The sequence below is a fragment of the Lacerta agilis genome, chromosome 1 (assembly GCF_009819535.1).
Source record: "Lacerta agilis isolate rLacAgi1 chromosome 1, rLacAgi1.pri, whole genome shotgun sequence".
Classification (NCBI taxonomy): Eukaryota; Metazoa; Chordata; class Lepidosauria; order Squamata; family Lacertidae; genus Lacerta; species Lacerta agilis.
The window spans coordinates 72,042,602-72,064,604 of NC_046312.1; the positions used below are offsets into that span (position 1 = coordinate 72,042,602).

A 22,003-nucleotide genomic window follows, 5' to 3' on the forward strand; every position below is an offset into this window, starting at 1 on the left:
GACCCAACCATGGGGAGGATTCTAATCATTCTCACCTGAACTTACCTGAAAGACCCCTTCCGTACCTTTGCAATGAATGCCTAAATCTAGCTTCTCAGTTCAATATAAGCACTAGAAAGAGGGCTGAACTAGCCAGGCCAGCACCAGCCCACAATAATTCAGGGCGCACCACAGAACATGCCCCAGAATCCTCTTAGACATAGCAGCCTCAAATAGGCTTGTTGGCAGTTGAGCCACCATAAAAAGGGTTCTGCAGTGGCAGAAAGTTTTGAACATCACCATTCAAGAGAAGCAGGATGAAGCCAGCATGTTATGGGAGATAAAAATGAAACTTTATTGCTGCGCTGGCAAAGAACGACGCGATGGACAGGATGGTATCAACGGGAAGGTGACCACGAGCAGCGCCCGCGGTCTCCCTTTTATTGGCAGTCTTACATAGTGGTTAATGATTAACCCTCAGACACAGTTTCACGAACCAAATAAGGAAACCCTTACCCAAAGGTGGGACACCCACACCATATAAGGAAATGCTCCTGCCCTGGGTTCCTTTGGTGACACCCCTAAACTCCTCCATTGCGTACGTGCTCTTCCTCCATGCCTCTCTCACATGCGCCCCTCCCGCTGCTCATCTTGTGACTTTCCAGTAATTCTCCAACCACTCCTTTGTTCTCCTGTCCTTGCCAACACATGCATCCCCATCCTGGCGCTCCTGTCAGCGTGGCTTGCCAGCGCTGTTTTTTCAACCTTTGCAGAACTGACGTGGCTTGCCGGCGGAATCCGACCATAATGTCAAGAACTCCCAGCACCTTGTTAACTGCTGACAATGAAACACCCTAAACCTGACGGTGCCTACAGAATGCCAGCCATGAAGAAAGCCAGCTTGTTACAGAAACTGTCCTAAACCGACAACCTGCCAAGCACTTGACACAGATGGTGGAAAGGTGGGAGGCGAACTGCTTTCTACTGTAAAACACAGAGTGGTGGGTGGGAGGGCAGAACTTTACAGTCATATAAACCTGAAGGCTTGTTATAAAACAGAAGTCGTCTTTCCATCCCATTTGTTGTGAAGTAACATTATTCAGAGGGAAAGGAGCTCTGCTTTTAATCTAGAATGGGTTCAGGATGAGAAACGGCAGCCAGCCAATACTAGAGAGGTCTTATGTGGGCCAGGAGGCATCGATCTAATAGGAATGGCATAAACACACTGTGTCAGGTAGATCGGCAGGAGGCCAGAGGAGAGACAAGGAAACCCACCAAAGACCTTACACGAAAGCTTTCGCAAGCTGCACAATTACTATTTTAGGGGTGTGCAGCTGAAGATTTAAAAAAAAATTATTAAAAAAGGACAGAGAAATGCAGAAACAAAGACAGAAGGTGATCTGTTAGTAGTAATATGTGAAAAGGTTGAATCTCTCCTGTATCAGATCATGAAGAAACAAGTAGATTAAGTAGCCGCTTCCCTCAAAGAAAATTATCACCTCCAGGCAAAAAAAAACACCTTTCTAGATAATGCAAATATCTGCAATGAGCACAGAACCAGGCACTGGTGCTATCATTACCAAGCTGCATTATGTAAGGTAGCTCTTTATGGTGTTCTGTAAAAAAACACTATCCAGGTGTTTCTAGTAAAAGCCTTCCCTGGCCCTTCTTCAGAGACTTTTCAATTTGAAAACACTAGGCCCTGAACCTGCAACCTTAAGGATGCAAAGCCTACACTTCTAATGCAGAGCTGTGGTTCCCTGCTTTTGCCTTACTGGGAGGAGGAGACCTACAGAAAAATCTCCCCTCTCCCCTAGCTGTGCCCTGGCCCTGTGAATTAAGAACTTTCTAGAAAGAGCTGCTTTTGGTTTGTAGGACTGTTATTCCTGCATTCCAGTTTCAAAACGCGTTTTCTTGAAAAGCAAGTGCCACCCATTTCAATGAGACCTGCTCTCAAGCATGCACATTTAGGACTTCAGTGTGGAGAAAGATGAGCTATTACAACCCCAGCAAGGAAGCTGCTGAAAGCCAGTGGCTTTCCAGTGCCAGGATGTCTGCATTACTAACATTTGTTTTGTGAATCACTGTTAATTACATAATTATCACTGTTTATGCATTTCATATTCCCGACCTCATTGTTCACACTCTTTATCCCCTCCACAAACCATGTGTATATATGCGGTTGCTAACATGTCTTCCCGTTCATCATTCATTTATCCCACACTTTTGTGCATTTCTCCACGATTTTCCTAACCACATATTCATTGTTACGGTATATATATATTTCCAGTGAATTTGTTGTGCTAGGGCAACAGGGTACTTTTGTTGTGCAAACCTAAAGTTAACAACATGTACCTAAATCCATCCCACAAAATAGTGACAATCCAGAGGCACCGTAAGTCTTAAAGGTTCAACAAGATTCTTGTTTGCACACTCGAAAGGCATTGGTACGCAGCTTCTCCCGACCACCTCAAATTTCTTTGGCATAATTCACAGAAGAAAATAATTCAGGTAGTTAGACTCGAGGGGTTTTCCAATACTCAGTGACTTCATCCTCCTGTTTCTTGACAGGCACCCAAGAGAGTGGAAGCTGTTCCATCGTAAGCAGTGGGATGGAGAGTGGGAAAGAAGTGTGATAATGGAAATGAAGTCAGAAAGTAATAAAATGATTGAGAAGCCTTTGGGAGAAAAGCCAGATTCATTCTAAGACACAGACAGACAGCCTTTATTGAGTTTCTCTTTGTCCCGGAGAGCCAGAGCCAAATAGACAACTGGAGGCAAATAAGAGTGGGACTATTCTATGCAGTTTTAAAATGAAAACAACAACAAACCTCCCAAGCAGACAGACAATGACCCCTTGTATCCAACTAAACTGAATTCAGCAAAGTAGAAACTCCTTTTAAGAAAATGTAGCAGTGTAGATTTAATGACATGAGATAAGCCACTTGCATCTGCAGCATCTGAGCCTGTGGGGAGCATCTCTTTCTCTCTCTCTCCCTGAGACTAACCTCTTTATATTGGACACTCTACAGTCAAGAAGTTGTTTTCTCTGCAGAGTAAGTGCTGAGAGTTCACTCTATGTGTGGAACTCCATAAGAAGTTCTGGAGAATTGGGTTGGTCAGCACTGCATTTCCTTTTTCAGAGAAGAGTAAAACAAAAGACCTCTTCTTGACACTTCAGCAACTGGGGTGTCTTACAAATCTCTCTTGGAGCCACCCAATCATTTGAATGCAGACAAATGCTGTTCCGTTGAGACACATTTCCTTTATGACCAAGCCTTCATTAGAGTCACACTTGTCTCTGTCAAACATTGCTTGGCACCCCCCCCCAAAAAAAACCTATGTTGTACAACCATTTATTGAAGAGTTACACTTCTGGTGACAGGTGAAACTGCATCTGCCATCAGGATTAGCTTGCACAACTGGGGTTTTCAGGATCAGAGCCAAAACCTAGGGTGTGAAGACAGATCCATCTCCTCAGTCTTCAGCCCAGAAAACAGGCAATAAATGCATCCATAGAAGCTCTTGGAATGCTGGGATCATTTGGCTATATCTCTTCCTGCTCACACCTGCCGATTTCACTACCTGTTGCTGTCAAACAGGCAAGAGAAGGAACAAGGCAAAGTTTAGGAAGAGCACTCTCTTTTATTTCCTGACCACATTCTTACTCTTTTCATGTTTTACAGGCAACATAATCAAAGAAAGGGAACATACAATGATTTCTGAGAGGGGTAGTGTGGCTAGTGCCCAAGTTTGATTTCTTTTTAAACTGTGGAAACTGGGAACTTAGGAAGAATGGGATAGGAAAATATGTAGCAGCAAGATTGCTAGGAGCATCTTGGCCATCTCTTAGTGCAGACCCAGGTCACTGAGCCTGAGCTTCCATAGCTGCTACTCATCATGAACCACCATTGACAGGATTGGCAGCAACAGCAGCAGATATGTTCTATGCTTATGATAATATTTTATTCTTGTTAACTGTGCTGTTTTAAACATGCATTTTATTAAGATAATATTTTAGTTTCCTGTTAACTATGTTGCTTTGAATGGGTATACTTTGCATTTGACTTTCTCTAGGAATGTTTTATTCTGGATTGTTTTATTTGATGTTCTATTGTGTTGTAAAGTGCTGTTTGTTTCTTAAAAATATAAAGTGGTAAAGAAATGAAATGAATACGACGATGATGACAACTACTATTAATAATAGGTTAAGTGTTTTCCTTCACTTAACCAGGACATTTCCTCCAAGTAGTAGAACCAGGGACTGTAACAAGTCTTTAACACGGAAATTCCCCATATAGTTGTAGTGATCCACACCCTGAATACCTCTATAGGTAAGCCTACTCCAGTCTTCTCAAGTGATACAAGTAGGAGTAAGAGAAAAGTCTACTCCTTGCTTTCCCCTGCCTTCCTGAGAAGAACTTTCTACATCTTGTACCGAAAGAATGCTATCTGGCAGGAAATCATTCCAGATGTTCTCTGGAGAATCTCACATCATGAGTACTCCTCCTCCAGTAACTCTCCCCACCTGCTGTAGCTCCATGACAAAAAAAGACAAAACTCTGAAGCCAGACCTTTTGTACTTTAGGTAGAAGTACACAATCCCCTCGATATTGTGGGATCACAATGTAATTCCAACAAACTGATTAAGAGATCTCTCTCTGTACACAGAAACACAGAAGAAAAAATATTGGAAATAATAAATTTGGAGTGTCTACTAAAAGAGCATCAGTGAATAATTTATAGGATCCCTTGTATAGTCATGCATATGTGTGTGTGTGTGTGTGTGTGAACCTTAAGTTCAAAAAAGTGATGGAAATTGCAAGATGGGCAGACATACTTAGGGAGGGGACATGTCCTTCAGCAGCTCAGCTGAGTGGGAGCAGTCAGCAGCTCTCTTATTTTGGACTCTGTGCTATTTGCATACTCTTTCAGTTTCATTTGCTGTCTCTTTTCTTGGTGAAAGGGGAGAGGAGATGGGATGTCCCTGCTAAGGAGGAGGTGGGAAGTCCCTGCTTCTACTTCTTTCTGAGAAGAACTTTGGTTATTTTGTAGTCATGAACAAGTTCCGCATATTGCTGCAACTGCAATGGCAAAAGTCAAGCACAGCCATGGGGAGGATCTGGTGTTCTCTGGCTACTAAGAATCAGCCCTGGACAGTCCAAATCGTCAGCTCTGGAGAAAAGCCTGAAATTCAAGTCTTCTCGAAACCAACCAACTGATTAGGACAGCTATAATTTTAAAGAAAAACAAAACAAAACAAAGTTGTTCTTCATGTTTCACAGGTTTTTATACTGGGTGCATTGTTTTACGATGGATGCATTGCCCAGCACTCCATGTTCAGCTCGGAGGGGCCAAGGGGGAAGAGAGTTGCAAAACTGACAACTCAAAGGAAAAGTCTATTGAGAAATAATGTGTACAGGGCATAGGAAGGTCAAAGGAAGGTGGAAAAGGAGCATGCAGTAAATTGATACTGGAAAGCTATTTAGTCCAACAACAGTTATGTTGCATCTATGTGCCTAAAACAGGACCCTCTTGTCTAATCTGCCTCAGGGTGGTTTAACCATCAATCCCTCTCCCCAAGGAACTCTGGGAACTGTAGCTCTGTGAGGGGAATTGGGGTCTCCTAACAACTCTCAGCACATAACAAATCAGTTCCCAGGATTCTTGGGGGGGGGGTAGCCATGACTATGTAAAATTGTGTAATACTACTTTAAATGCATGGTACATATGGGGCCTTCATTTTCTTACTTTCTTGCAAGCCCTCTAGCTGTTCAAACCAACCCATGAAGATATTAGTCGATTCTGGGGCAAACTTACAACCCACCACTGATCTTGAAATCTGTCATGCTCCCCCACAAAACTGTGGATTGAATTTGTTTTCTTCTGTAACATGGGAGCCAAGAACACCTGTATCTCTAGCTTTCTGGTGATGGGAGAAGCAGGCAGCGGGAACCTAGCTTTTCTTAGATTTTTCCTATCAAGCTTGCTGATTCTGTTGCCGTTCCTGTCTGGCGGGTTGCAGTGGCCTAAGAAGGAAACAACCCACCCCAAGGAAAGTGCTGTGGGTATAAGCAGTCTCAGAATAGTACAGGCCGACTGGGGTGGAGCTTTCCTTGGCTGGGTGGAGAGCACTGCTCAGCTCCCTTAAGTCAAATGTCCGGACCTTGGCATTGCATCCTTCCAGAGGATAGCTTCCCCTTTGGCAACCCCCCAAAGGTAGCAGCTCCTTAAGCAAGGACTCTTAGGGCAGGGCAGGTAGGGCTGAGAAGGAGGGACAGCCCAACCCTTGATGACACACATACAACACTCACCCCCCAGATCATTCAAGGGAGAAATTCATTAAATAAAAATGACTCCCAAGCCAAGTTTCCTCTGTAACAGGGGTAACTGGTGCGGTTCAGGTCTTGTTGGATTACAACACCCATTTTTCCCTGAACCTTGGCCGTGCTGGCTGGAGCTGATGAGAACAGAGATATTGGGGTCCAGTCCTTCTCTTCCAGGGCTGCTTCTACATTTGTCACCAGGGGGACATATAAAACACATGTGAACCATAACTCAGCACTATCAGTTGTGATATATCAGTTGTGATATAACTCAGCACTATCAGTTGTGATATATCAGTTGGGATATTTCTGTCTTATAACCGGAGTTCATAAAGTTGTATGCATCTACTTTCACTGTGATAAATTCACTGTGATAAATATGCTTAAGCATTGAAGTATCTGACATTGAAACCAAGTATCTGATGTTTAAACCAGTAGAAATAGGATGAAGGAAACAGGTGTTAGAAAATAGAGGCCCATTGCTTCAAATCTGTAAGTCTGCACCTGCACTCCAAATGCTTTAAAAAAAAGAAAAATATTTCTAAAGTTAGAAATAATTTTAGCCACCCAACTATTTGAGATATCCATAGCATAAAAATGTTTCACAGCTAGCATGCCTCATGGAGTAACGATTTGGTGCTGGGATACAGAACCAGGTGCGCAGGATCTTGGGGGCGGGGGGACAGGGAAAGCAAAAACTGCTGCAGGATACTTTTGCATTTACTATAGGGGGCTAACACCTATGGAGTACATGTCATGTGTCCACTGGGATCCATAACTGACCGGTTGTATAGACCTGCACAAGAACCAGAATCAACTGAAGCAGTCAAAGTAAATGTTGGGAGAAAATACTAGGAAGATGCATCTTCATGACAGGTTGTATATATTCTGGCAGGGGCAGAGAGACACCCTGAACTCAAGCTTTTTAATGAGCTGGGGGATACATTAACCAAGACAGCAGCTACTGCCCATTGTAGCAATGGGTTCGTAGCCAGATACCACTGTGGAAAGGCCTTGGGACTGTATCATCGATGGTAAAGCTTCTCTTCTTCTGCCCCCATCCGCCGCCCTCCATTTCACATCACTGCACGGCCCTTCCCTCTCCTCCACTCCCAGGAGAAGGAACTCTTCTTTCTCTAGCTGACAGTAAACAGGCGCCCGTGGCACGAAGGCCCAGCCCTCGCAGCCAGAGCTGCAGTGGAAGGAGGGGGCGGGGAAACACACACACACACACACCTCCCTCCTGCTAGCACTGAAAAAGACATCCAGCTGCTCCACTCAGTCTTGCCAAGATGGAATGAAGAGCTGCCGAAGAACAAACACAGAAATAAGCAAAGGGTTGGGAGGCTTCTCTGCAGCCAGGCAGGGAGCTCCATTTCTGGGAAGGGAGATGCAGCCATCCCGCGCAGACACACCCAGCCCGCCCGCCACAAATGCCTGCCCCTAGTCGGCTCCTAATCCTCACAGCTGCCTGTTGCTTCCCACTCACTCCACACTGCATCCTCCATCCGTGGCGGCTCGTAAGGGCTTTGGCAAAAGTGATCGCACTGAGCTGCTCCTCCCCCTCCCCCCTCCCCAGTTATTACTTCCTCACCACTATGCTGATCTCAGTACACGACAAACCCACTCCCGCAAAATGGTCGCTTCAGAGGCCATCTCATGTAGGCAAAGCCAGCTATCAAAACACGGCTTGTTAGCACAGGGCTGGTAGCAGGCTGCGAACGCACACTGCCCTGAAAGTTAATGCTGTCTTCTCTCCCTTATAGCCCAAGGCTCCGATGGAACTTAAAAACCACAGGATTCAGCAGATGGAGCATCCTCCTTGAAAGCTCAGCTTTAATTTTTTTAAATGTTTCTAGAATTCACAGTTGAAGAGGGGAGGAAAAATATTGCTTGTGTGCTGGCACATTTGTTGAAAACAAGAGGAGGGAAAGATTTGGGACTGGGGGGGGGGGGTGGAGGGAGAGAAATCTTTCAGCACAGCTCACAGTTCATGCATCTAACAAGCTGAAAGTTCCCCCTCCTTCGTTCCCACACCCTCACAAGAGAAATGAAACAACATGTTCCATATGCTGTGACCTCCCCTCTCCTTTCGGTACCAATTAAGCATCATGCATGTGAATTTGCAAATGTGTCCTAATATACAGTACAGAGGATATTTTATGCAGAGGACAGCTCTACATTAAGTTCTAAGATGCAGAAATGCTCCAGTGTTTGAGAAATGATACAAGAGATGTGGAAGCAGAGCAGCACAATGCAGGGAGATATCCTTAAGTTCACTGGACGGCATTCCTCTTTTCCTCTCTCTTCGTGAACCAGGAATAGCCAAGCGGAGTGGAGTCACTAGAGCAAAACAGGGTGTGGCGAGTCTGGAAAGAAATCTTTCAATTAGAAGCCATCAGAGGCTCCAGACTTGGGGAGCCTTGGGTTGAGAACAGTTGAACAAAATGCTCTGCTATTTATTACTGAATGGAAATTAAAAAACAACAACCCTGAAGAATCCAAGCAGCACCTTTTCTGCATAATTCTCACACAGCAACATGTTGGCAGCTCCACAAGAGCTGCCATATGTTTTTGGACACAAGAAGCTAATTCAGCTGCACTTTTAAAACTCTTGTCACTCACAGCTCTGCCGTATCAGCTTCTATTAATAAGGTATCTGAGCTTCTCTCTCACACACCCACACACGGCAGGCATATTAGGAATATTTCCAATGTTACTAGGAAGCAGATTGCTGGATGTTTAACATGTACTGGCCAAAGAGAGAGATAGAAAGACATGGCTTCCTTCTGTAGGGCAGAAATTCTGGAGAAATAACCTGTTGACCACACCACACCACTTCCTGGTCTTTCTGCCTTCCATTTCCATGCTGCTCCACATCCACGACACAGGACTCAAAGCCTTCATATTCTCCCAATCAATGCAAAAAGCAAGTGGGCAGCATGCAAAACAAAAAACAAAAAAACCCACAAATCATGGAAATAGGCATTGAGGCACACTTCAATGCTGGTGGTGCTGCCATGCTGTGTGAGGAAACTGGGATACCAAAAGCAGATGCTTTGCACAGCTTAATGCGCTGTGAGCTTTGGACTGCTGCTCCTGCAGAGATGGATGATTCCAAAAAAGGGCTCTGCTTCTGAGCAAGTCAGCAGTCTGGCTGATTTACTTACAAAAATGAGAGAGATCATATTAAGCCTAAGTACACTTATCCAGGCAGGCAGGCCTGGAGAACATGAGTCACGTTGATCACTGCAATTGAAGACAGCTGCTCCACATCCTCCTCAGCAGAGCCATAGCTCTCTGATGGTTCCTCACCACTGAGAGACTTGGAGCAAGCGCTGCATGCAAGCAAACGTCTAGCAGGGGTGAGTGTTGGTAATCTTTGGTAATACGGCACCCTGAGCAAGGCCAAAACTGGGCACTCCCAAATGAACCTTCTCAATTTTGCGCCACCTCGGCTCAGCGCCCTATGCAGGGAAACCACCCACACTGCCCTAAATCTGGTGCTGGTTGCAACGACGTCTAGGATCCTCAAGCAAGTAATTCCTTCCACTCTCACCAGCCAAGCCTTGGAAAGACCAAATGCCCCCTCCAAGTGGACCCTCACTGACCTGCATTGCATTTGTAGGTCTCCTTGTGCCTTACTGCCCCAACGTCCCAATGTGGTTTTGGAAGAAAGCGCTGGGACTTTTGCTATGTTTTCCTGTTACTAGCTTTAGGACAGGTAGTCAAAGAGAGAGTTCCTGTTCTATTCCTCTTCTAAAACCAGTGCGGGATTTACTACCCTGCCCCTACTCCATAGAGCAGGAACAGGGAAAACTTGTGGCATGCCAGAAGTTGCTGGACCACAACTCCCATCCTCCCTGACCACCGGCAATGCTGGCTGGGAATTATGGAAGTTGGGAGTCCCAGCAACATCTGGAGGGCCACAGGTTCCCTTCACGCTCAGCAGCAGGCGTCATGCATAGAACTGTATGCAGATTCAGCTGTGGAGAAAGATGGCTGTGCTTGATTGCCTGCCCCCACCCTATCCCAGACTCAACACATTCAACAAATACTTGCCTTTGAGCAAAATACTCGCTGCACAAGAGGGTCAACCTTCTCGATTCCATTTGGTTCAACAATATTGAAGTATATTTATCAAACAAGCCTCCTGCTTTTTGATAAAAGGCTCTAAAAGCTCCTCAGTTTGTATCAATCAAGATAATGTCACTTCCAACAGTGCCTTACATAAAAGGGCTCCCATTTATCCTAAATTCGCCAAAGGTTGCTCAAGAGCCTTACAATTCAAATCTGAGCATTTTTATTCAATTTATACCACCAACAGCCTTCCCTATAACCGAAGTTCTCTGAGCAGTTTACAGGGATTAAAACCAAACAAAAAGCACAACAAAATGAAAATAAAACAAAGGTAACACAATTATGACATCACAACCAGTCACAGTCCTGTTTTCCATCAGCCATTAAAGCACTCGTCTCAGACAGCCAAGCAGCTAACTTCTATAAAGCAGCTCAGTCAGGAGTGGGAAACCTTGCCCAACCTTCAGCTCTCTCCATTTGGCCCTCAGAACTCTCCCCAGGTCATATCTCTCACTGGCCCTACTTCACATATTGGGCTTCACCTTGTAGGAATGTGTCCCTGAGCTCTAATAAAGCCTCTTGTCTGTCTAGATGGAGGGCAGAGAAGGGTGTGTGAGTGTGTGTGCAGAAACTTCACAGAAGGTGACATTTACGTGTTCCTCTGGCCACTTTGGCCTCTGCTCCCACCCACCACTGCCATGGGGCCCACAGATGGTTGCCCAAAAGGGAATGCAGTTGTTGGGCTGAAACATTATCCCCCCCTCTATTAATACTTACATAAATATATGATACATCTCATCAAGTAAATTGAAGTTTCAATCATATACACAGAGAAGAAAAGAAAAACATATACTTTATCTTTTCTTACCTATATATAAACCTTGAACTTCTGCTGTATTTATGTTACCTTTTATGCGATTATTAACAAAAATTCTTATCAAAAATTATTAACAAAAAATATCCTAAGGACTTCAGACTTCCTGTCAATTCCCGTTGTATAATTTTGATAGTGAACGTACCTACCATTATTACTCTATTCTTTATATATTCTCTAATACATTCTTACAACAATTTGTACCGTTGATCATATTTCTCATATGTTTCTTTATCCAAGGTCAATCAAGTGCTGCATAGACAATAAACCACTGGCATATTTTTGCACATATCTCTGATATTTGTCCCATTTTTTTTTCAAATTCTTGTCTTGAATTACCCCTTAAACTGTTGGCCAATTGCACCATTTCCACATATTCTTGTAGCTTATTCTGCCACTCCATTAAAGTTGGAACATTTTCCCCTTTCCAATTTTTTGCTACTAGTGTTCGGGCTGCCGCCGTGGCGTATAAAAATATTTCTCTTAAGTTTTTCGGGGTATCTTTACCAACAATACTTAGCAGAAACACTTCTGGGTTTTTTTAATGTTATTCCCAAGTTTTTTTTCCAGCTCGTCGTATACCAGACCCCAAAATTCTCTTATTTTTCTACACGTCCACCACATGTCTCCATTGCTTTCCCCACACCTCTAGCAATTGCACCTCTAGCAATTGCTCACAATATCTGTATAAATCTTGGAGAGCCTTGACGGGGTAAGATACCATCTATACTGCATCTTTAGCATGTTCTCTTTAATGCTTGAGACTGACTAACGGTAAATGCACACAAGGACACCAGAGCAAAGCAACCTATGGTGGGCAGAATGTTAAAGAGTCAGGGTGTAGACTTCTAAAGTGATGGTGGTGTGGGATCAGAAGATGAGAAGAGCAGAACAGGAACGTCAGGGATATGGTACAATGTAACAAGGTATTCCTACGGACAGGTGCTCTGTTAGGTTACTGATAAAAATCCAGAGGTTTCGAATTCTGCTGTAGCTGATTCACCTCTTAAACTGAGAAATGCCACAGATATAGGCACTTTGTCAGATTCTGGGGGTTTGAATTTTGGACATTACAACATTATTTCACATGCACTTTTAGCACAGAGCATGATACAAAGCTCCAAAAGGGGTTAGGAGACAGTCTGCACTCTGTAACCCAAAGCTCTGTTTGCAGGTTAGTTCAAACTAGCCTGGATTATATACTGTGTCCAAAAGCAAAAAGTCAACAGCTGCACCACTTTCAATAGGAAGAAAAGTTTAGTTATAATGTGTATGTTTGCCATTATAGAAAATAATGTTATTCTCTCTTCTTTTTCCCCTCCTCCTTTTTGCAATGCTTCATTAAGGACAGATAATGTTCCAGAGAGCTGTTGAGGAACAAACCGCTTTTCCATCCCATCTCATTCTTACAACATTCCAGCGCCCTCCAGCCCCCATGGTTTCTGCTTACCAACGTAGAATGTGCTAGGAGCTGGCTGGTCATCTAGCGTCGATCCCAAGATACTTGAGGTCTGCGAATCGTGACGAAGCCACAATGCCACACCTAGAATTATTCCTCCTGCCAGCTGAAAAGAAATTTAAGAAGGCGAGTTAACATGACCCCTTCAAATAAATGGGGGGGGGGGGAGAGATTGCTCATGCCATAAAATGATTCACCAAAACATTCCAAACCTCATCACACACCAAGATGCACCAAACACCCAGGCAAATGTGGGCAGCGTCTGATACATGGGATGAGTGATGGGAGATTAAACGAGGTTACAGTTTTCTTTAAAAGACCTCATCTGTACCAAACACATTTACAGTGGAACCTTGTGTTACGAATCAAATCTGTTCCGGAGGCCCATCTGCAACACGGAACTGACACAAGCCAAAGCGCAACTTCTGTGCATGCGGTGAAACCCGAAAATAACCCTTTCTGGTACTTCCGGGTTGCCGCAGGATGCAACATGAAAACACGTAACCTGAAGCAGACGCAACATGAGGTATGACTGTAAATGTATTTTCAGAGCAAGTGATCCTCAGGTTGACTTATTCATTCATTTCCCTCCAGCAACCCAAATGAGACACTTATCAATAGTGTTCTTTTCATCCCAGTGCGATTAGAAAGTTGTGTTTTAATCTATGTCCTAGTCTATCAGCTGGGGGCTACATTAGCACATAATTAATGACAATGGTACTCAAGTAGCAGAATAGCATTTCCAGTGCCTTTTTGTTATGAAGCTAAGAACAAACCTCGGTTGATTTCTGGCTTACCATGTGGTTTGTTTGAAGCAAGCAAGCAAGCCATAGTCTGGATATGAACAACACCAAAAGCCACAAAGAACAGCCACACACTCATCCACTCCTCTTTGTACACTCATAGCAAGGTGAACCTGCAGTGGCGGATACAATCAACCTGGCCACCACTTACTTCGTCCTTCTGCCACCACTCTCCTCTTCCTCCTCAATTTTAGCCTAGCAACAACACAGCCTCTATATTTTAACTGCATAATTCAGGTGTGCACTGAAGCGCTGTAATGCACCTGGCATAAGGTGATGCTATGGGAACTTGGGGTTGTGCCATTAAAAAATCTAGGCAGTACCTAGTAAGCTGCTAATTTTGCACGGGTTGCTCATGGCAACCGAGTCTAGTTTTGCAAAATAAGCATGGTATGAAGGATATTCAAGTTTGGACTCTATAAGACACTGAACAGCTGAGAGAAGAAAGGTAAAAAGAGACAAAAGTATGGGAAATGCCAAGCTTGTTAAAAGGGGTATGTGGTACAGCTGTACCGAATCTCCCTCTGCAGTACAGAAAGAAAGAAATCACACTAAAGAAGATGGAAGCAGATTTTAGTATTATGCATTGCTGTTTGTAAGGAGCATTCCCCTCTCCCAATCTCTGAATGTGATTTAAAGGCACAGTGTGTACACATGTGGCAAGTCCACCGTAATTCTGGCTTCTACTTCACCATCTGACAAACAAAACAACAGTCCTGAGCTGCTCATAAAAAAGAAAAGAAAAAAACCCAAGAGGAAAACTAAACACTGGCGCAGACTGCAATTTTGCTTTTCCACTCAGAGTCGGCAAGAATTCTGACAAATTGAAAACACACTGCATTGGGTCTGATCTTTGGCACACTGTTTTTTCCACTTGCTGTTCCAGGTGTCCAATTCTGCTTTCTATATTCCAAATAAGATAATGCTTCAGCTGCCTCAGCAACACCGCAGAGCTAGAAAACAGTGCAATGTTCCGTTTCTCATGGGAAAACTGGTGAAGGCAAATGGGTGATGTCTGCAGAAGAGCACAAATGTAACACTTGTCCCATGTACACACTTCACAGTCACCAAAGAGTCTCATTCTTTTTCTCTCTTTTAAAGAAAGTTACCAAAGTCAGTCTCTCCTGCTCAGAATTTTTTTAAAAATGGTATTTTCAAGCATGTAGATTTTGTAAAAACACACACACACACACCAAATCTTTACTACTTTATGAGATATGCATCCAATAAATACATTGCATGCAATGTCAAAGACTGAACTGCAGATTTTATGTATTGTTATATACATTCCAACTTATTTGTCCACTGCTTTATACAAAGCTACCCTCCCCTTTCATTCTGCAGATGGATGGAGCTTCCTGACCCCCCCCCCCCCCCGCATATTGACATACTTTATACTCTTCATGAGCAAAAGACTTTGGTTGTGTTTGCTTGCATGTGTCCGCACATAAGCAGTACGGTCCATGCTTCAGCAGGACAGCCCCCTAATTAAAACCCTTCCAATATGATCTATTGAAACATGCTCCAACTACTTTTAAAGCTAGCAGAACACTAGCAAGAATTAGAATACATACTACAGAATGGATCAGGGAGGTAACAGTGTTGCTTAGCATAATTAGATGAAAAGGAGATAGAGGAGGGTGGAAATATCAGCAGGTTGTGGTGGGGGAAATGGACCACAAACTGTAGACAGACAGAAAGGCAGCTGGAGAAGCCCATTATATACTTTTAAATCCAGCTTCCTAGATAAACATGTGTAAATATGTCCTTGCTTTCTGTTCACTTTCATTCTCAAATAGACTCTTCTGTCAAAATTTCAAAAGGATTTGAGAGGATAAATCTCCTGTCCTTATGCCAAAGATTTCTACAGTATTTGCAAAGTCCCACTTATTACAATGCAACTTCTCTTCAAGTAAATGTGTGTAGGATTGCAACCCAAAAACTTGATCCTAACCATGTTTTACTTGGACGTAAGTGCAAGTTAAGACTGCAGCCCCAGATATACTGTGTCTTAGAGGAAACCCTGCATTAGTCCTTCCTGTTTACACTGCAATGTTTTAGCACCAAAAAAGGCGGCATTGAAATAGAATGTGATTAACACTACAACCTGCTACATTTCATTGTTTTCACCAGATTCCAAGTTATTTAATTCAGCAGCACCTATACATCGAACCTTCTCTTTGGTAACGATCAGAACCAGATTTTGTATGCTCATTTAATAAGACATTTGTTTCAGTGGACCTACTGAAAGTGTCCTCACTTACGGCCCTTGTAACAAGAAGAAAACAGACAACCAAGCAGGGAATGCAATACATTCCTGTAAGCTTAAGAGAAGTTGCTGCTAGGGGGAGTGAAAAATCTGGATACCAAACTAATATCTGCATCTGGCTCTTTAAGACTAATGAGGGTTTCAGAACATGGGAAAGATGCCATAAAATATCCTAGCAACTTCCTTCACTTAGAGCAAAGTGCAGCCTTTATTTCACTTGTGCTGAATGAACAGCTCAACGTTTTGGTCAGAACTGTGAAATCTCACAGGAGCCTTGTGGTAACTGGTAGCAGATATGCATGCATGCAAGAGGTAACTGTCCATTGTGTGATGCATGCAAGCATGGTTATTAGGGAGGCATTGTTAACATGGCGATTCTAAGCCAGGACAATTTTTTATTAATGCCAGTAAATCAGAATGTGAGGTTATAAACAAGAAGTTTTGAGGACCTTGTCTGCTGATATCCTAACTTTGCCAGACAACTTTTAGACTATTTTTGCATATGCCTTGTAATATCTCCCAAAATAAATTCAAAAATTAGAATACTGAGCCTTTCAAATGTATACCCTGTAAAGCCTACTCGTGTTTTAAATCTGCTATCTCACCATGGGGCTGGGCTCCAAAGTTTTGTCACACAGGGCGTTCAAAATCCGGGGGGGGGGGCAGATTTGTGACACATTTTGCTGCAGCTGCAAGCACAGACTACACTCTAGAAACCACATTCTAAAAGCTGCACAAGAAGAATCAAAATAAAAAATTGAAGAAGTACACAAAAAGATTTGTCAAATGCCTTTTCTGTGAGACAGGAAACAACTGGCTGTGCTACAACACCTCAGAAAAAGATTGAGAGGAAACTGTGGCCAAGAAACCATGCATATCACTTCTAGAGCATTAGCAGAGTGTTGTTTTTATAGTAACAGAATAACAAGTCTTGTGATACCTGCAAGGCTTAACATTTAATTGTGAAATAAGTTTTCCTGGGCTAAGGCTGCAATCTGAACCTCTCTCCTGATTTTGGGGAGGGGGTTAGATTGGTACATAGTCACCTGTGTGCCAAAACCTGCCAGCAGAGAGGAGTATTTATGGGGGTGGGGGCTCTGCCATTACAGCAGCCCCAAATTTTGTCGTACTAGGTAGGAAGCTACTGTAAGGATGGATGTCAATGTGAACTTTTTCTATGGTTTGTTCTTATAGATCAATGGATCAGGACAATAGTCATAACTTGGTATAAAAAGAGACTCCATTATGAACTCTCTAGACCCTGCTACTAGTCCTTGTCCTAAATGTGAGCTGGAAAGTATGCATAAGTATCCTGATTTCCTAATACTTAGTACCGGCACACTAATCCTCCTGTAAGATTCCCCCCCCCCAACCCGCCAGACAGTAAGTTCTTTAGAGAACTCCAAAGGTAAACTCATGATTCAAAGAATATTCAGATAACCAGAATCATGTCCTTTCCACTTCAACCTTATCAGTGTAAACAGAGTGGTGACAGACAGGAACTTGCAGGAAATAAACAACTGCACAAAGACATAGAGGGGTTGTAACACTCACACGTTCAGGAAACCCCTCCCCTGTCCATGGTTACACTGGGCCAGAGTAATGCTTAAACCCCAGATTTTCAATGGCTGCGCAGCTCACAGATCCAACAAGACGCTCTTTTTGCCCTACACTTTAAAGGACCAGCTTCACACTTCTGTAGACCAAAGAAGGGGAGAGATACTGCTGCCTTGCTGACACAGAATACTGAACGGGAGGCAAAAGGCAGAGTTCTCCATTCCTGACTTGCTCTCTATGTACTTCAGGTCAGGTATACATCCCCACTTCCTTTTTCTTCTTTTCCCGTGGGTACTATGGCAGACTGCCATGCTCATTCTCCAGGGCTTGGGGTAATTATGCCCAGTATCTCAGGAGAAAGCTGCAAAAGAGAATGCTTGTGAGCAGACAGCTCTGCCCAAATCTACAAAGTAGAAAGGACACCAGAAAGTAGCCCACTTATGGAGTTCTCTCCCCAGAGAGGTGCAGCTTTCATCTACGCCATTATGGCACCAGGTAAATTATATTATATTATAGGAGGTTTTTAATCTATGATGGAACTGTATCTTTTTTTCAGTACTGCCACTTGAGTTTACTATTTCTTAACAACATTTTACTGTTTTTTGCTTTAAAATGTATGCCACTCTGTGAAAGTTTCTCAATGGAAAGGCATGATAGAAAGTAGAAAATTGGGTGTTAAACCATGCAAGACTGTGGTACAAAGCTCTTTGACAGGAACTGAGCACATGACACTCCTGCCTTTAAAAGGCAAAATTACTCATCACATTTGTTCTTTCAAGGAGGTTAGGGCAGCCTTCATGCGATTTATGTCACCCTATCTGCAAAGACCACCCAGGGAGCTCCGTGACTGAGCAAAATTTGAGGCCAAGTATCCCTGACCCAAGAACTATATTCACCCATGCCAATTTACAGGGTATCAACAGATAGCATCATGTCCGAAATTTGAAAAGTAACAGTGCAACTCTCTCCAGCACCATTAGAACTTCAGTCTGAGAACAGTACTATGCTTGGTTTTGGATAGACACATTCAACAATGAAGTTATAAGTTGTAAAGTATTCAAAGAGAAGCTACCGGTGTCGTTTTCAGACAACGTGTTTTCTAAAAGATTGTACCCAAGGTGAGACCAGAAAGCAGACCTCAGGCTTACATGTACTTCCCCTTCTGCCATATCTCGCTCCTTTCACTACAGAGAGATCCTGCATTTAAATTGGTGGGATTTTCTGAAACCTGCAAGAGGGAGAGAACCTGCTCTTTAACTGGTCTATCAGAAAGAGAACTTCATCCTAATCCAAGGGATGAAATACTAGTGCCTTAAGAGGTTCTAACACCACAGGGTGGGAGCCTGCTGTTGGGGAATGGCTTAATTCTCCTAGACAATAACATGTCTGCAATGCTGCAGGAGAAAGATGGAGTGGAAATAAGTATTTTTATGGGTGAAAGCCAACTAAGTTATACTCAGAGTAGACCAATTGAAATTAATGGACCTTACTGATATTCATTAATTTCTGTGAGACTACTCTGAGCAAAACTTAGCTGAATGCCACCCTATTTTTTTCTGCTGCTACTGGATTGTTTTTATCCAGCTGTCTTTTGGTATATGATTATTACCTAGTTGAATAGTTGTTGGGTGTTTCCCCATAAGGGAAAAGGTGGGGTATAAATACATAAATAAAATACTACTACAAATAATAAAGGTAAAGGTAAAGGGACCCCTGACCATCAGGTCCAGTCGTGTCCGATTCTGGGGTTGCGGGAAGTGAAGGCAGGGAAGGAGGACGGTGATGTAAGGTCCTGGCTGGTTCTATAAAGAAATCCTACAGAAAGGCCACAGTGTTGGCAGACAGGAAATTGCCTGGAAGGAAATCAGTTTACAGTGCACAGATGACACAGTTTTGCAGGCTGTGTAAGGAAGGGTTTAAACGCTACCCATGATTGCATGTGAGTTCCTGTGCATGCAATATCATATAAGTCATCTCTTGTGTGCCTTCTTTATTGCCTTCTCTCCAGCCAAAGATTTATTGCTTCCCGGAAAGAACTGCGACAGCTCTTGCCTCTGCCTCCCTTTTACACACAAATATGAAACAAATTCTTGAGAGTTTGGAGTGATGGGGAGAGGTGGGAGAAGGAAAAGTAAACTGGATAATGCTACATGAAATTGTCCAGCTAGGATCTATGTGGGCAAAAATTTGACCAAGACTGGCTCTTGAGATTGCACCAGTCAGATTGCTTGGAAAACCAGTTATGAGAACATGGGAATCAAACTCCCAGTGCTTTAAACAGTGAATATCCGTTCTGTTTCTGCCTCTGCCCAGCAGCACACCAGAACTCTTCACTGTGATAGAAGCTTCTCCTTATTGCAGCACTGCTAGATTATCAATTAGGAATCCTTCTCTAAATCATATTCTTTCCTCAAAACTCACAGAGGGGCAGGGAAGAGAAGGAGGAATTCCTACCTCAACCACCTCCTGTACCCTCTCTTCTTTCTCTGTCTGCATAAGTTACCTCAACTCAGGAAGCTGCTTGGGAGCAGCAATGCTCGGCACTTCCTCAAATGCTTGCCCTTCTCACCTCAGGCCCAAACTAGATTTAAACCTTAAAGGTAAAGAGACCCCTGACCGTTAGGTCCAGTCACGGATGACTCTGGTGTTGCGGCGCTCATCTCGCTTTATTGGCCGATGCAGCTGGAGTACAGCTTCCGGGTCATGTGGCCAGCAGGACTAAGCCGCTTCTGGTGAACCAGAGCAGTGCACAGAAACGCCGTTTACCTTCCCGCCGGAGCACTTTGACATGCTTTCGAACTGCTAGGTTGGCAGGAACAGGGATCAAGCAACGGGAGCTCACCCCATTGTGGGGATTCACTGACCTTCTGATCCGCAAGCCCTACGCTCTGTGGTTTAGACCACAGCGCCACCCACATCCCACGGATTTAAATGTTTTAGCATTCTCAGTTCCATCACACCCAATTTCCCAGAAACTAGTCTCTCGTTTATACAACCAAGATAATTTCTTCTACTTCAATCCAAACCTAATTTGATTAAAGACTACAAGTGATAGATAATTGCTACATCACATGGTAGTTTGTCCTAGCAGCTAATTACTGCTACTAAAAAAACACCATAATGATTTATCTAGCTTCAGTTTAGAAATACTAATCTAGCAGACACGATCTAATCTTTTTTGAACACCAGATGCTTTGCTCCTTTGTAAATAAAGAGTAAGTTGCTTTGGGGGAAGCTCTTTAAAGAACCAGTTTACTCGAGCATTTTCTACATGATACAGTTAGTGCAAATAAGGGCAATTGTTTTCACCCCCAAGGGCTAGTAGAAAGCAGATTCATGTCTTTCTAATTCAACAGCTGCTGCCACCCCTTTCAATCAGTCCAGTTCTTCCTAGAATGAATAAATTTCAAAAGTTTGGCTTGATGTGCTGGAGTTCATGTAGCAGACCATATTTACTTTTTGAACCACTGTTCTGAATGAGTTTTTACCATTATTCCAAAAAGTTTTTTTTCCCTGATCTCCACATTCAGCACTGGTTCTCGACTTCCAGATCTGAGTGCTGTTGGCATCCTGGCCATTTTATTTCAACTTGGTTCACACACAAGAGAGACTATTTTTCTGCTTCTGCAACTTAGTACAGTATTTTGTTCCTATGCTCCATGTAATTTCAGCAGGTTTTAAGATGGTTCATGCATCTGTTGTAGTGCGTGTGGACATTTGGGGAACAACTATAGCAAGGCAGTGACAAGACAGAAGGTATTGCACAATAACCTTACTCACGCTTGCCTCAGTCATGCTTGGCTCAGAGATTTCATTTTGCAGTTTCCCTAAGGAAACTTATCACCACTAGGGCTGTGCTATAAATCAATATATCATCTGATATCAGTTTTTAGATAAAATCATGATAACAGGTTTTTTAAAAGACAACTTTGCAATTTATCGCATATTGTGTGTGTGGTATTCAAAACTCACAAAATTGGAAAAACCAGGAAGCCAATGTTTCTTCCTGTGTGTGCATCCCTTGCTAACTCCACCTCAGTCAGCTCTTCCCTGTCTCCTGCAGCATCAAGAAATAGCTACAAATCATTACAGCAGGCTGACTCAAAAATTGCCCAGCAGATATCGCCAAACAGAGCTTTGAGAACCGGTTAGCAGTCACTGTGAATCTCAACCGTCCCCGTCTCCTGTAGCAGCAGCAGCAGCAGCAGCAAAACTCTACAAATTACTACAGCAAGCTGACTCAAATATTGCCAAGCAGATATGTATCGCCAAACGGAGCTTTAAGAAATGGTTAGCTCTCCATCTCCCCAGCCATCCAGCCGGCAAGCAGGGACTTCTTCCCTCAAGTCGCTTGCTTCAAGGCGCCAGGCTGGTAGTTGCCTCAGGGAAAGCCTGCAGGTTCAGACTTCTGGAGCCCCTTTCCCCCCCATAGATACCTAAACGGGTTAGTAAAAAAACAGACAGACACCTTCCTTTGGCATATGACCCTCTTCTGTCATTCTGTGTGTGTGTACTGCTTGTGGGTGTGCAAGTGTGTACGTGTGTCTCCCTCCCCCCTCCCGCTGGGGTGCATTTGTTGTTGTGAAGCAACAGCCACCAGCCGTCAAAAAGCACTGGGGTTTTTTATTAACCCAACCCACACTTCACACTTTGCTT

General features: G+C 43.4%; 1 protein-coding gene across 1 annotated transcript in view; it reads right to left on the bottom strand.

The window, feature by feature from the left end:
• Positions 1 to 22,003, bottom strand: part of CD81 (CD81 molecule) — a 51,515-nt gene that overhangs the window by 15,875 nt on the left and 13,637 nt on the right. The window contains exon 2 of the mRNA XM_033154408.1: positions 12,710 to 12,824. Within this exon, the coding sequence (XP_033010299.1) occupies positions 12,710 to 12,824 (115 nt within the window). The remainder of the gene's footprint in view (positions 1 to 12,709; positions 12,825 to 22,003) is intronic.